This window comes from Oryzias latipes, chromosome 4 (assembly GCF_002234675.1).
Source record: "Oryzias latipes chromosome 4, ASM223467v1".
NCBI lineage: Eukaryota > Metazoa > Chordata > Actinopteri > Beloniformes > Adrianichthyidae > Oryzias > Oryzias latipes.
The window spans coordinates 3,314,971-3,328,590 of record NC_019862.2 but is presented as its reverse complement, the minus strand read 5'-3'; the positions used below and the strand labels follow the sequence as shown (position 1 = coordinate 3,328,590).

General features: G+C 52.3%; 3 protein-coding genes across 7 annotated transcripts in view; 1 reads left to right on the top strand and 2 right to left on the bottom strand.

Moving 5' to 3' along the window:
- The window catches only part of usp24 (ubiquitin specific peptidase 24), a 29,960-nt gene extending 25,819 nt beyond the window's left edge, over positions 1-4,141 (top strand). For all 4 annotated transcript variants that reach the window (XM_023953986.1, XM_023953985.1, XM_023953983.1 and 1 more), the window contains exons 58-66: positions 44-156; positions 237-350; positions 418-483; positions 562-628; positions 754-832; positions 911-986; positions 1,443-1,529; positions 1,610-1,720; positions 2,068-4,141. In XM_023953986.1, the coding sequence (XP_023809754.1) occupies positions 44-156; positions 237-350; positions 418-483; positions 562-628; positions 754-832; positions 911-986; positions 1,443-1,529; positions 1,610-1,720; positions 2,068-2,130 (776 nt within the window). In that variant the 3' untranslated portion in view covers positions 2,131-4,141. The remainder of the gene's footprint in view (positions 1-43; positions 157-236; positions 351-417; positions 484-561; positions 629-753; positions 833-910; positions 987-1,442; positions 1,530-1,609; positions 1,721-2,067) is intronic.
- Positions 4,142-4,218: 77 nt separating this feature from the next.
- Positions 4,219-10,586, bottom strand: pcsk9 (proprotein convertase subtilisin/kexin type 9). Of its 2 annotated transcripts, none has more exons than XM_020702944.2 (12): positions 9,540-10,586; positions 9,254-9,445; positions 8,559-8,691; positions 7,960-8,093; positions 7,741-7,882; positions 7,232-7,428; positions 6,982-7,165; positions 6,730-6,906; positions 6,509-6,657; positions 6,280-6,445; positions 4,904-5,085; positions 4,219-4,820 (listed from the first exon to the last, which is right to left on the bottom strand). In XM_020702944.2, exons 1-12 carry the CDS (start codon positions 9,702-9,704, stop codon positions 4,626-4,628), a joined length of 2,016 nt encoding a protein of 671 aa, XP_020558603.1. In that variant the 5' UTR covers positions 9,705-10,586; the 3' UTR covers positions 4,219-4,625. The 2 variants fall into 2 exon arrangements, with proteins under 2 accessions (XP_020558603.1, XP_011472034.1); XM_011473732.2 differs by having other exon boundaries at positions 4,904-5,070; positions 9,540-10,584.
- Positions 10,587-11,013: 427 nt separating this feature from the next.
- Positions 11,014-13,360, bottom strand: bsnd (barttin CLCNK type accessory beta subunit). The gene is made up of 3 exons (XM_011473731.3): positions 12,513-13,360; positions 12,361-12,437; positions 11,014-11,918 (listed from the first exon to the last, which is right to left on the bottom strand). The coding sequence occupies exons 1-3, from the start codon at positions 12,687-12,689 to the stop codon at positions 11,819-11,821; spliced, it is 354 nt and encodes a 117-aa protein (XP_011472033.1). The 5' UTR covers positions 12,690-13,360; the 3' UTR covers positions 11,014-11,818.
- Between the last annotated feature and the right edge of the window lie 260 nt (positions 13,361-13,620).

The window sequence follows — 13,620 nt, the reverse complement described above, 5'->3', positions numbered from 1 at the left end:
TCCCAGCGTTTGGGCTTGACTGGGTTTGGTTTGTCCTCCGCAGCCCCTGGGGGGTTTGTGCTGCGACAGAGCAGCGTCCCGTCATCGCTCCTCCCTCTCCATCCGGACATTCTCGCTTCGCTCTTCACTCCCGAAGGACAGCCTTACCTTCTGGAGGTAACCGGCGCCTCAGAGGCCATGTGTGCCTGAAACGGGCTCAGCACTGGTGTTCACCTGCTTTTGGGGGCGGTCTGCAGGTGATGTTCGCCATGCGGGAGCTGTCCGGACCTCTGGCTCTGCTGATGGAGATGGTGACCTACAGCTCGTTCTGTAACGAGCCCTTCTCTCTGGGGGTGCTGCAGTTACTGAAGGTAAGAGCGGCCCGACGCCGGCCTCGCGGTGCAGCAGAAATGAAACCGGTGCTGACTCCTCTCACAGACCCAGCTGGAGACGGCGCCGCCTCATGAGCTGAAGAACGTCTTCCAGATGCTGCAGGAGCTGCTGGTGAGTGTGGCCAGTGTCAGTCGCTCTTCATTACTGTCGGCGCTTTGTGAGGCGTTCTGACTTCTGCTGCGTCTCCAGATGGTGGAAGACCCGCTGCAGGCCCAGAGGCTCAAGTATGCCTTCGAGTCGGACAAAGGGCTGCTGGGTAAGTCTTCTCCAGCCTGCTGGTGGTGACTCCAGTCCTCATATTAATGTGCCGCATCAGAAGAGCAAGAAAGCTTTTTTCCCTCCATTTCTGAGGAATGTCACATCAGAACCTTCTTCTCACAGCTTTGATGCACCAGAGCAACAACTTGGACAGTCGGCGCTGCTACCAGTGTGTGAAGTTTTTAGTCACATTAGCTCAGAAGTGAGTGTTTCCCTCCTCCTGCTGTCTAGAGTTCCTCAGCAGGCCTCTCTTTGATGGTCTGCTTCATGCTTTCCTCAGGTGTCCTCAGGCCAAGGATTACTTCAAGGACTTGTCCGGTCACTGGAGCTGGGCGGTGCAGTGGCTGCAGAAAAAGGTGAGCTCCCAGCATGCAGCAGCTTCTGTAGGTCACAAGGTCACAGCCAGAGGGGGAACAACCGAGAGGAAAGAGGCGATGCAGACAAATCTGTGTTCTTTAGCATCTTTTTTATTCACGTCTTTAAAAAAAGACGTCAGTCATTTCGTTCCTAACAGACTCGTCTTTGGTTTTTCCAAAAGAAAAGCCCAAACAGACGAGGCTTGTTTTTTAGGAGACGTCCATCAGCAGCTGGGCTGCCTCTGGGTTTGGTTCTTTCCTCGTCCCAAACCCCTCGCTCTGTTTCTGAGGAGCCTGACAACACCAGTCATTTCTGTGAATAGAGACAGTTTTTCAGTAAATATCTCCTTGAGAAGCATTTGTTTGTTTCATTCAAATGACATTTGTTGTCCCTCTTTCAAAACAAAAAGAGTTCTGAACGCTGCGGATGATCCAGAATGTCTAATGTGTCCTCAGATGACGGAACATTACTGGACTCCTCAGAGCAACGTCTCCAACGAGACGTCCACCAACAAGACCTTCCAGCGCACCATCTCTGCACAGGTACGCACACGCCGCGCCGCACGAACACGCCTCCTCTGAGCGCCCGCATCAGCCGCTGCGCTCTGGTCTGAACCCCCCAGGACACGCTGGCCTACGCCACAGCCCTGCTGAACGAGAAGGAGCAGTCCGGCAGCAGCAACGGTTCCGACGGCAGCCCGGCAAACGAGAACGCGGACCGCAGCCTCCGACAGGTAGGCTTCATCAGCAGCCCTGCCGGGAAAAGTGGGGCTTGTGGGTGAGTCATGGCGCTCCTGCAGCCGGCATAGCCAGAAGGAGAACAATGAGGAAAATGGATCAGCCCGTTGGCTCCTGCAGAAGCTTTGAAGGCGCTCTGCTCTCCGCCTCCCACAGATGTTATTAGCAGCCTTTCTTCAGACCGTCGTGTTCTTGTCATCACGTCAGCACAATGAACGGCTGCCAGACGTTTTCTGGCTCCAGCACTGCAGAGAATGAAATGTCAGACACGAAGCGCTGTCACTGCCTTGCACAGGAACACACTGCAGGGTCTTTTTTGAAGGTATTCTCCTCTACTCTGCAGGGGTCCGAGTCCCCCATGATGCTCGGCGACTCAAAGAGCGATCTTGAGGATGTGGACCCCTAACGGGCAGGATCCCTCCAAAGGAGAGGCAGCGCGGGCCCAGGCAGCCCGTGGAAGCAGGCTGCACTCCACCTCTGATTGGGCAGGACAATGAGCAGGCCAATCAGAACTCTTTATCGCAGTCGCCATGGCAACCAAGGAGCTATGAATACACATGAACTACTTCCTTACAGAGCAGCCGAGGCGCTGATGGAGACGCATTATCATTAAGGGCAGCGGAGTTGATTAAGGTGAAACATGCAGATGTCCTTCCACACAATCACGGATGACTTTGAGTTTATCCTTTTAACGGTTCATTCACTGGGAATGACGGCGAGGTGGAGGACGGGTTCGGGTTGTGTTTTAACAATTTTTTCTGCTCATATTTGCCAATGTTTTCGCGCAGACATTTTCACTGTTGTATGATTTCCGGTGCGTCAGCTTACTGTCATGGCGGCCGTGCCCTGAGCTGCGCGGGAAGAACTGACCTACAGCCTCTGTACGGAAACTCCTCCACACACGAGCACTTGACAGAGGTGGGGTTAAGGATGCACTTTACAGTCCAGCTTAGTGTGAAGTACAGGAGCCTGGGTCAGTTCCTCCAGAGCTCCGGTCCTCTTCGTCTTTTGCTTTTAACTCTTCGTCTTTGCAGTGCCACTCTGATAGCCAGCCACTTTTTCTGGGACTTAACCTTTGACCCGTGGTGTTGCCAAGGGGACACGACAGGATGTGTGTCTCAGAGCAGATCTGTGTCGGTCAGCAGATCCGGGGGGAGCGGTGCCGCCCGCGCTCAGCACTCTCCGCATGTGCCGGGTTTATCCTCCTCATCCAATCCTCGCTTTTCTTTGATGCTGGAGAGCCTCCTTAGGAACGTCAGCCTTATGCAAGAAGAAGCTGATCTTGAAGGTCGGTCGTAGCGGTCCGTCGGTGTCGCCGGGGGGCGGAGTTCAGGAGCGCGTTTCCTTTTTTTTAGGTGCCAAGGTTACACACACACACAAAGAATGACACACTATGAAAAAGTTATGAAAAATAAACAGACAAGTGTGTGTGTCACTCATTCTGTGGTGAATGCGGCGTTGGCGTCACGGTTACCTCTGCTTCATCCGATTCTTTTCCAGTCAAAGGGTTTTCTTTGCTTTGCCTTTCGGATCCCAAACGCGGAGCTTCATCCCAATGCAGCTCCGGTTCTCTGCCGTGCCGTCGTCCCCGTCGCTGGGATCGGGAGTCGGAAAGTGCCTTAACCTCCCGATCTCCACGCCTCTCCTCTTCTGACCACTGGCCCAGTGAGGTGCCGCCGCCGGTCTCACGTGGAAGGGGGCGTGGCTGTGCGGCTGCAGGAGGCTGTCGCACAGGTTTCAGGACGGGATGATGGGAAAAATGCTGCTTGTGTTCACGCTGCGGTCAAACTTTAGATGCTGACGTAGTCTAGGTAGTCTTACTGAAGTCACACTTGCATATTGCAACGGCGGTTTCTGCGGGTCCGTCTTCAGCTTTAACAGGTTCAGTGTTTACCGCGCGAGGACCTACAGGACGGAGCGGCGGTGCAGACGGGACCGTCGCTGCTCCCTCAGCCCCAGCTCTGTGGCATTAGCTGGGCCTGTGGCATTGTGCTCCAGCACGTTTGGTGGTAACGATGGTCATGTGATGGGGGGGGGGACCCCTTCCCCCTTTGTGGTCATTTGCACTTTCTGTCACGAACATGCTCCTCCTTCCAGCGGCGTTTGTGCTGGATGCAAGTCTGCCGAGCAGCACTTGGCAACCTGGGTTGCATCCACTGCAGACTCCTGTCAGTCCTACATCACCACGGCAACTTAAGGGGGGGCTTCAATCAATCAATCTTGTTTTAATTCTGGAATGCAGGGAGGGACGAGTGGGCGGGAATAGCGTCTATACGGGTTTTTACTGTTCTTGGATTTTGAGATTTCACCTCCAACGTGGCAGGATCCTGTAATGCATGTTACCACGCAGTTTTAATTTGTACATCAGAGTTTGATTAAGCGGAAATTTGATACAAAATAAACTGGAATGCACAAACCCTCCCCAGATCTTTTGCCTTGGTGTGTGTGTGTGTGTGTGTGCGTGTGTGTGCACGTGTTCACGCAGACGAAGCAGTTGGCTGCATTGACCTTTTATTTTCAGCTACTCTTCCACAGTTCCGTACAGATGATGGGTGACAGCAGAAACACGTTCTCCTTTGTGACTTCTCTCCAGAGAGAACCTGCTGTTCCCCAGAAGACTCGGCTTGCTAATCAGGCTGATTACCCACAACCGTGCAGCCCGACTGAGCCGTCGTCAAGCCGCCGCCGCCGCTGCTGTCACTCAGCACCACGGCGTTCATACAATACACAACTATTCACATGCTCAGAATCTCTGTTGGGTTTAAAAGGATTTTAGCCAAAAGCTAAACTTGTAAAGCGTTTCACGCTGCATTTAAATGTTAGGCATGTTTTGTTTTTGGAGTGGACCGGTTAGAAACGCGTACGCCCGTCCCGATGACCGGAGCTCAGGGTCGTGTTGGGTCAGTTGGCTTTGGTTTCAGGATCTCTCTCTGGGGTGACTCTGCAGCAGGCAGCTACGCCTGCAATCCTATTCCCTCCTGCTGCACCACGGATGAGGCAGCTGTTGCCCGTGGCAACTGGCTCCACAACGGTTGACCCCTCAGTTATGGCCTTACAGTCCGTCAGAGTCCAACCAGAGAGACAGGACAGCTCCACCTGTGAGAAAGTCCCAGACACAGCAGAGGGTGAGGGATGAATCCCGGCCGTGCTCAGCAGACCCGCAAAGGTTAAAGGCGCACCTGGTCTGTGTCCAGAGAAACAGTTTCCAACAGGCGGCACTCCAGAGAGGGGGCGTGGCAGCACACCGCCTGGGATGTGACGCCCTCCCTTGCCGTGCAGCGCCGCCTGTGTTTGGGATGCGGCCGTGAGTCCAGCAGGAGCTCAGCTGGGGAGTGAGCTGTGCAGCCTGGAAAGGAATGACCTGCATGAGCTGAAGGGCCGGGGGGGGGGCACACATGGCTTACATTCAAACCCTTTTACCACTCAGGTAAACTCCTACGGCAACATAAGAACCCAGACGCTCCAAATGCAGGAACTGGAACCTTCTATTGAAATCTGAACTCAAAGCCCCCAGAACTGAAAAGCCGTCTTAATTGTCTTTATGATCATTTTTTACCTGTTGAAGCCATCAGACAAAAAGATTGCCTTCAAATTTGTAGGACCAGAACATTTGAAGGCCCAGCTCGCTTTTGTTTCACTAACCGGGTTTGCGTGGGAGGAGACCGCCATCCTCACCGCTGCCGAAGCCTTCCTGCTTTAAATAGCGCAGGCAGAAGACTTTTATTCTGGCGGTATTTTCCTTTCAGACTTTTAATCTGTAGTCCGTTTTCAGAACCTGACCAGCTGCTGTCTAACCTTAGGTTTGGCCTGCGCAATCAATCGCAAATAAATCGTCTTGTATAATAAATCGCAGTCACAAAAGAGGGCGAAAACCTTACATGTGCTCATACAATCTTACGGCAGCTTGAAGTATTAAAGAAGTCAAATCCCATAATGCATTTGACCAGTCAGATGGAATCCTTTGATGTTAGATGCTCGCCTCCTATGTACACGAGGGTCAGTTGGAGAGTAATGGATGTTATGTTGATTCTTATTTAAATGACTCTGTTGCAGGGAAATGGAAATTATGTTTTTAGACATTCTGTTATTTGTTCATGTATCGCAAGTTATGTCGTCATCGCAACATTGATCACTGATGTTGCAAATCGCAATTTATTTTCACACCAGTTTAGAATTAACCGTTCAAATCTCAGCGAGAAAGCAGTGACGAGTCTTTGAAGATGAAAAGCAGCGACGCCTTCTGGAGTCAGGAATGAGGAGAAACGTCTGAGGCTTAACAGGAAAGAACAAAGAGGACATGGCAGACGCAGCTTTCAACCCAGCATTGCATCATGGGAGTTCAAAGCACTGCTGTCAAAGGGTCACATGTCAGAAAGAAAAGGTGGTTCCGACTTGAGCTGCTCATGCAGGAAGACGAAGCCGCATCAGGAGGACACTTGGTTGGTCCTCTCTTCTGTTCCTCCTCTTTTTGGTCATCATGGATGAACTACACCACCACTCGAGTGGGCTTAACCTTTGACCCCTCCCTGCATGCTTCAGCCGGCGCTCTGCTCACCGCTTAGGTGCTGCTGGGATTCTGCACACTGCGCCTCCCGTCCGGGTTCAGAGCCAGCGTAGGGCTGACACGTCAGCCCCCCCATCACACAGCAGCGGGCCACGGCATACACGCCGTTACCTGACGGACCATTGTGGGCGACGCACTCCATGTGACCAGCGCGCATCTGTAAACACACGGGAGGTTAAGTGGACGGCGCGGTGGGGCCCGAGTGTGTGGCTGAACTCACAGAGATGGATTCCCCCACTCCAGCTCCATCAGGGGCCACGCTGCTGCAGCTCATCATTTGTTCCCCCTGGCGACACCGGCTCGCCGCCACGTCGCCGCGTCCTCGTCCGGACCTCTCTGACCAGACGGAGCGGCACAGAAGCTCCCGGTCTGCAAGTGAAGGAGACGGCGGCGTGAGCTCAGCTCTGTGCGGGCCGTCGGGTTAGACGGCGAAGCGCTGACCTGCTGTCAGGTCCCCGATGGAGGGCATGGCTGACACCAGGTTGGGAGTGGGGAGGCGGAGCGTCTCAGGCAGAGGCAGAAGGTTGATGGTGTTGCTGATGGAGTAATGCAGCATCATCTGCAGGACCTGCACCGGAGACACATTCTGATTGGACGACAGGATGACGGCTGCTATCCCTGGACACACAAACCAAAGTGTGAAGATTCTTTGGTGTTTGTGTTTCTGGTGTGTGTGTCTGTGCGTGAGCGCACCTGCAGCGTGTGCGGCGGCCTGCGACGTTCCGCTGCGGGAGGTGAAACAGGTGCTGCAGTCACTGCTGGCGCTCACAATGTCATCTCCGGGCGCAAACACATCCACGCAGCGGCCATAGTTGCTACCGCCTGCGCCCTGTGACATGAGCTGGTCTGCTGAGTTCACCGCCCCCACTGTGATCACCTGTTGGAGAGGTTAAAGGTCACGTCCAGCCAGTCTATTAAAGAGGCTCCCTAGTGATGGGGTCACCTCGGGCTCGGAGGCAGGTGAGTAAAGGCAGGCGTCGTCCCTGTGGTTCCCCGCCGCCGCGATGACCACGGCCCCATGAGACACCAGCTCTCTGCATGCCGCGTTCAGCGAACGGCTAAAGCCGCCAATGAACGGCAGCAGAACCACCAGCGCTTCCACCGGCCGAGCCTGCAGGGTCACGCCGATGTACTCCATTCCTGAAAGAGGCGCAGAGCTTTAACCGCCTCCCGGTACACCTCCAGCATGGTCCTGCTGTCAGCACCAAAGTACTGAAGCATCCAGTGTGGACGAAATTTAGGGCCAAGAACTATTTGGACTGGATAAGGCGACTTCAAAGAGAAGTTCCCGCCCGGACAGGAACACGTAAACATTTCAGTCTAAAGTTAATCTGTTGATTCCAGCCGATCCTTGTCTCAGATTTTATCATGTTGGACTGAAAGTGAGACGCCCCCCCCCCCCCCCCCCCCCCCCCACGCTTTCAGACACTATGGCGTCTTCTTCATGAGTACCTGCCAGAGCTCCTGACACGGTCCCTTTCCCCTGACAGTTGAGCACTCGCACCAGGTTGACACCGGCGCCTCGAGCGACGCCTGAATCCGATCCGATCACGACACCTGCCAGGTGTGTGCCGTGACTGTCGCACTGGCTGGCCTGCAGGACGGAGGAGCACAGGTCACAGGGGGTGCACGGACGGGAAAGGTTGGTGAGCTGCAGCTCAGGTGGCAAACCTGTTTGTGCACTCTGACTCCGTCCTCTTCGGGGACATTGTTGAAGTCTGTGATGAGCACTCGCCCTTCGACCTCTCTGTGAGAGCTCTGAATGCTGCCGTCCATCAGATACACCTCTGCCATCCCTCCATCATCTGCAGAGGACAGACTGAAGGTTTTTACCTCAGGAGGGGGAACATGAAGTTGAGGAAAAGTCTAGTTTGTGAAGAGGCAGAGGCTTCAGCAGCTTTCAGTTTGTTTAATCATGCAGAGTGGCAGGAATCAACTTGTTAGCCCGTCTGAAAGGCTGCATGGGGCCATGTGCAATTAAAGGTTGCCATGGTGATAACAAATGCCAAGTGGCTGCTTTGTTATCTGATGAGGTTTAGCAGAGAGGAACGGCTCAATCTCTGATTTCTTACTGTCCCTGATGTATTTATATCCTCACGATGGATAGAGGAGGCCGACAAAGCCTGCTCTGCTGTGCGGACTGTAGATTTGACTCCATCAGTCCCGCTCTGCCAGACCTCCCCAAACAGCAGCTGCTCTGAGCGCTCATGAACACAGCGTGTGATCTTCTCTGGAGGAATCGTTCACCAAGGGCTGCGGCTGGGGCTCACTTGGAGGTTTGTATGTTCCGTTCTGCGGGATGCCACCGTACGGCTGCAGCAGCCTCTGCAGGTTCCAGGGGGCGCTCTGGGCAAAGATGTAAGAGTCCTCCTCGATGAAGTGGACATGAGGGAGCGTCACCGCCTGATGGAAAGATGGTCAAACGAGTGATTTACAGGAAAACGTGGCCTACATCTGATTTGCCTGCAGAAGACTGAGAAGCTGTTCAACGTTTGGACCCACAACAGAACTGATGACTGGTTCTCCACACAGATTTCACCTGTCAGGTGTTCCATGATGGTCATCCTTCTCAGTTTTTCTATACTGTGGGCTTTATTATTCTGCCAGGACTGCAGCCCCTGACTTTGCCCCCAGGCTTCATAGTTCACAAAGACTAACTTGTGCTTTTCTCAGAAAAGCTACTTAAAGCCCATAAATATGAATTCCTATAGCTGGAAATGGACGGACGTCCTTCAGCTGCAACAAAGTCATGTTTCTCTGAACAGAGGAGGCAAACAAATCTTTTTTGCATCGCTTTGAGCTTTCACTGTTTAGAAAGAATTTTGTTTTAAAATGGATCACACTTTTGACAAGTCTCAACGTCTCCATCATGCACTCCAATCCAAACCCGGTCACAGAGGTCTTCAGGGTCATTTCTTTTGACTTTTTTCGGTCAAACGCCAGTTTCTCCCCTCCACTAACTCACCAGCTGCAGCGCCTCCCGGCTCATTTGGACCAGGAAGCCCCGCAGAGCGCCCGAGTATGTCTGCAGGACCTGCACCGGGTGCCCTCTCCGGGCTGCTCTGGCCCGCAGCCGCCTGATGGTTCTCTGGACCTGAGACTCGTGCGTATCCTGGTGCAGAATGACCAGGAACTGGCCAGGCATGCGCCACGCCGCCTGTATGACCACAGGAGTCCACAGGTGATGCGCGCGTTTCTGGTGGATGACGCGCTGGTTCAGAAGTGTTCTCAATGAGTTGTATTGACTTCACCTTGTTGCTCTTGAGGAACTCGGCGGCGGCCCCGGCTCCTCCACGTTCCGGCTGCGTTCCGTCCTCGGGGATCATACCGTCGTCCTCGGGGTCGTCCTGCGCGCACACGGACACAGATGCGCACACACACAGCGCCCAGCCAATCCAGGCGCAGGCGCGACGCATCCTGCTCACCTTCCGAACTCTTCTCCCACGGAACACCGACTCCGGGATTCAAACCGCGGACCTCTGATGGTTTCCCTGCAGCTCCGCTGGACTTCTCCTGAAGTTTTGGATTTAGTCAACAGACGCGCGCGCCGTGAGCGTTGGCGCTCCAGCCTCCAAGCATCCGCTCCGACTTAACGAGAAGGGAACAATTGATTCTTATAATTGAAGGCGGGGCCTGGTGACGTCTCCGTGGCTCACGCCACCGCTTTTGTATCGAATGATCGCAGTCCGTTAAAAACACCTCTTTCTGGGGAGTCATGTTTCATGCCCCCCCAAAGCACTCCGTGGTTGTCACATGTGAGCCTGGGGAAACGTGCTTGGCTCCGTCTGAATCTGAAGAATGTGCTGTGCGTGTACATGTTGGTGCCCAGCTCACCCTCTTCGCGCGCTCCCGCCTGTTCGTTCACCATCTTTACGCGCGGTTTTAATGCGCCGAGCGCGCCACACACTCCACGCAGAGCCCGCGCGTTCCTGCCGGTGTCTCTGTTGTTTACGGGTGTCTTTACTCTGCAACATCTGACTCATTGATCCGAATATCTCTGCAGAATTGATACTTCAAAAGGCGCCAAGGATGCAAGTGAGCTCAAATGAGGGGGAGTCTTCTTCAAAATGATGAGACCCCCTCATCCAGAAACGTCCTTTGTTCAAATAAAAAGGAAGAAAAGGAAAACCCCTTTGTTTACTCATTTTTAAACCGGATTCAGGCATCCAGGATGTTCAATATTTACCCCAAACATCATATATTTTACGTTATAAAAAAACACACTTTAAAGCTAATTACACCGTCGATTATAGCATCCGACCTAATCCTTTTAGGGTTGCTGGAGCCTATCCCAGCCACTGCAGGACCTCAGTCCTTCTTGAACCCTTGTGCTATCTTAGATGACCCCCCCCTTCCATTGACGTGTTCTCCCTACCATGACAAAGGTGGATAAAGGTGGAAAGATTTCATGTAATCCATGGACACCAGTGAAGATCACAAATCATTGAAGAAAAAACGTTCAGAGCACTGTCTAGTGGGTCTAGATGACCCAACTCCCAATGGTAAAGTGCCTAGGACAGCAGAAGGGTTACGTGTGATTTCTGTTCGTCTGAGAGTTTCCAAAACAAAAATGTTTGGAGTTTGGAAACAGGCCACCTTCCTCTTCCATAACTTTAAAAATCAGTCATGTATTGTAAAGTTTCTTTAGAAATTCCTTGTATGAAGTTTTGCAAATTGCAATGAAAAATCTGAAACAGCTTTGATAATGAACATTAAACAAATGTACCTGTTTTCTGCATTTAATGCTACAAAGTTTGAATGCTTGGAAATCAGATGAGGTCTGAGCAGCATTTCCAGTAAAAACATTTCTTATGACATGTTCTAAGTTAGAGGAGATATTATACATCTGGAGTTTGAATTTGAAATCAAAGACGTTAAGGTGTGTTTGTTCACATGTTTACATGCCCTTTTCTTCAGGAGGTCACATCATTGCAAGTGTTTGCTTCAATTCAGATGACAGGAATCTGCGTTTTAGATCTGTTTCCACTGAAAAAACCTACACTGGGAGACGTCCGCTCTAAGTCTGTGATGGCCTCATTGCTGTCACATCAGCAACAATCACACAGAAATCACAGCAGCACTCATGTTCAGTGTTTTTCTTAGGAAACATCCCAGAATTTTCCACCCAGAAGAAATGAGAGCAGGTTCTGCAGAAAGACGGGCTTCCAGAGCATCACATGGAATCAAAGTCAGCAAAAACACTGATTGCTGCTGAAGTTGGTGTCAGGTTTTGTTATTTAGTAATCCACAAACGTGCACGCCAATCGTTTCTAGTCATGTAGCAAACAGCGCCATCTTCTGGTGAACCCATGTCAATCACTTGTTAACTTCACGAAGACTCAAAGTGATGCAGCACTCTTACATTTCCCCATCATTCTTTTTCAGAAATGTTCGGCCAGACTGCAGCAACCATGGGGGCACTGCCATCCAGCAAGCAGCAGCACAGATGCATTCTGGGAGTTCGTGGTTGTGACAGCAGGATGGGGCCCAGTGTTGCTGTGTCTGGTCCTGGGATGAAGGTGTGTCTCCTTCAGACCAGTTGCAGAGTTGGACAGCTGCGACTCTTCTCCACTTCAGGGACAAAAGCGCTGGTCTTCTGACCGCAGGGAGCTGGCGGCGCCTCGGCGCCCCTGAAAGCAAATCACACGAAATCCAGTTCCACCAGCGCGTCCACATTCTCTGCCTTTCTGCTCTAAAAGAGCTGAGCTGGGTCATCTTCCTCTGCAGCTGAAGCAAATCAGAACCAGAACCACTGATCCAGCTTCTGCACCTGCAGTGTTGTCTCAACCGAACCCTTTGACCTCCTGCTCAACCAAAGGGTGGAGCAACATGTTGAAGATGGGTTTTTCAAAGGCCAGGCGATAGGCAAGGGAAGAAAAACTTTTCTTGGACGAGTAGTTAAAGCATTCAAGGTGGTTATCTTTCTTTTTCCCTTCTCAGTCACTCTCCACTCAGCGTTTATTCAAGATGATAACTTCTACATGGAATTCAACTCGCGCCTCCTCCATACATGCTGCTAAAGGAGGACTTGAACTGAAGGAGCACTGGGGCTCAGCGGGTGAGGGACAGTACCTCTCATCTCCTTCTGCTGCTGCAGGACGCACCAAACCATCCAGGCTGTCCCTCCGGATCTCAGCGGTCACACTCACCTGATGAACACACCTGTCATTACTACACCGGGCTCCTCATGAATGCCCTCAGTCCTTTTTTTCCAAACCATCTACCTGGGGATAGCACTGGCAGAGGCTCCACGCCGTCCCGACACACACCATGCTGACGCCCAGAACGCACATGGTAACGTAGACGTGAGGCTGCTCCTGCGTCATGATGAAGAGGCCCACCGCCACCACACCCAGACCGGCCACGATCAGCCCGTACCTGTACGGCTTCCCCTCCGCCATCGCTGCCTGCTCTTTGAGCGAGGCGGAGCCACAGAGCGCTTCAAGGTGAAGAAGGTTCCACTCTGCTGCTCATTACAGCCTGCAGACAAACTGCAGCTCAGGTGTAAAATGTCAGCTGTAACCTGGCAGGTCACCTTGATTTAGGCTGCCGGCCAAAGGGAGAGCTGAGCTTTGAGTTCACAGCGGTTTGATCTTCACCGATACCTGTCTCTTATGGGATCTCCTCCAACCGTCCACTGTCACAGCCGCTCACTACTGCTGCCCCGGCACAGCGTGATGCTGGAGGCTAAGCGGTAAATAACAGTCCTGTCAGCATTCTGCTGTCGCTGCCTGAGGCACTTTGTAGTGAAATGAGACCAAAGCAGACTAATAAAACACCTGGATTGTATACATATGACACATAGACTGGTGACCGGCAGAGGATTTGTGGACACGAACCTTACTTGGAGGAAAGACAACAGTCCTGAAGGGAACCTTCTCAAGCTTAGGACTCAAAGTCATAAAGAAGCCAAAGTTCTCACCAAAGCAAACAGAAGAGTCTCCAGAACCCTCTTTCTTTATCGGGTTCCTCTGCTTTTTCACTCCATCGCTGCAGATTTAAGCCTTGTGCTATCCTAGGCACTTTAACATTGGGAGTTGGGTCATCTAGACCCACTAGACAGTGCTCTGAACCTTTTTTCTTCAATGATTTGTGATCCTCACTGGTGTCCATGGATTACATGAAATCTTTCCACCTTTATCCACCTTTGTCATGGTAGGGAGAACACGACAATGTAAGGGGGGGGGTCATCTAAGATAGCACAAGGCTTAACCAGGTCTGTTCTGAAGCAGTCTCCCAGTTTGTGCCAAAAAAGCAAACAGTGACATCAGATGAGCGCTAAAACATGGACACGATTCAGACACGACTGTGCCCAGCACTGACTGACACATC

Bases quoted from the DNA above. Each gene is read 5' to 3' on its own strand.
- pcsk9 (XM_020702944.2), bottom strand. From the start codon at position 9,704: ATGCGTCGCGCCTGCGCCTGGATTGGCTGGGCGCTGTGTGTGTGCGCA. The intron at 7,883-7,959 runs GTTTGCCACCTG...TCCGTCCTGCAG, and splicing joins GAGTCAGAGTGCACAAACAG to GCCAGCCAGTGCGACAGTCA. The intron at 6,907-6,981 runs GTGCGCTCACGC...TTGTGTGTCCAG, and splicing joins GGCCGCCGCACACGCTGCAG to GGATAGCAGCCGTCATCCTG.
- bsnd (XM_011473731.3), bottom strand. From the start codon at position 12,689: ATGGCGGAGGGGAAGCCGTACAGGTACGGGCTGATCGTGGCCGGTCTG. The intron at 12,438-12,512 runs GTAGATGGTTTG...TGTGTTCATCAG, and splicing joins TCTGCCAGTGCTATCCCCAG to GTGAGTGTGACCGCTGAGAT. The intron at 11,919-12,360 runs GTACTGTCCCTC...ATTTGCTTTCAG, and splicing joins GCAGCAGAAGGAGATGAGAG to GGGCGCCGAGGCGCCGCCAG.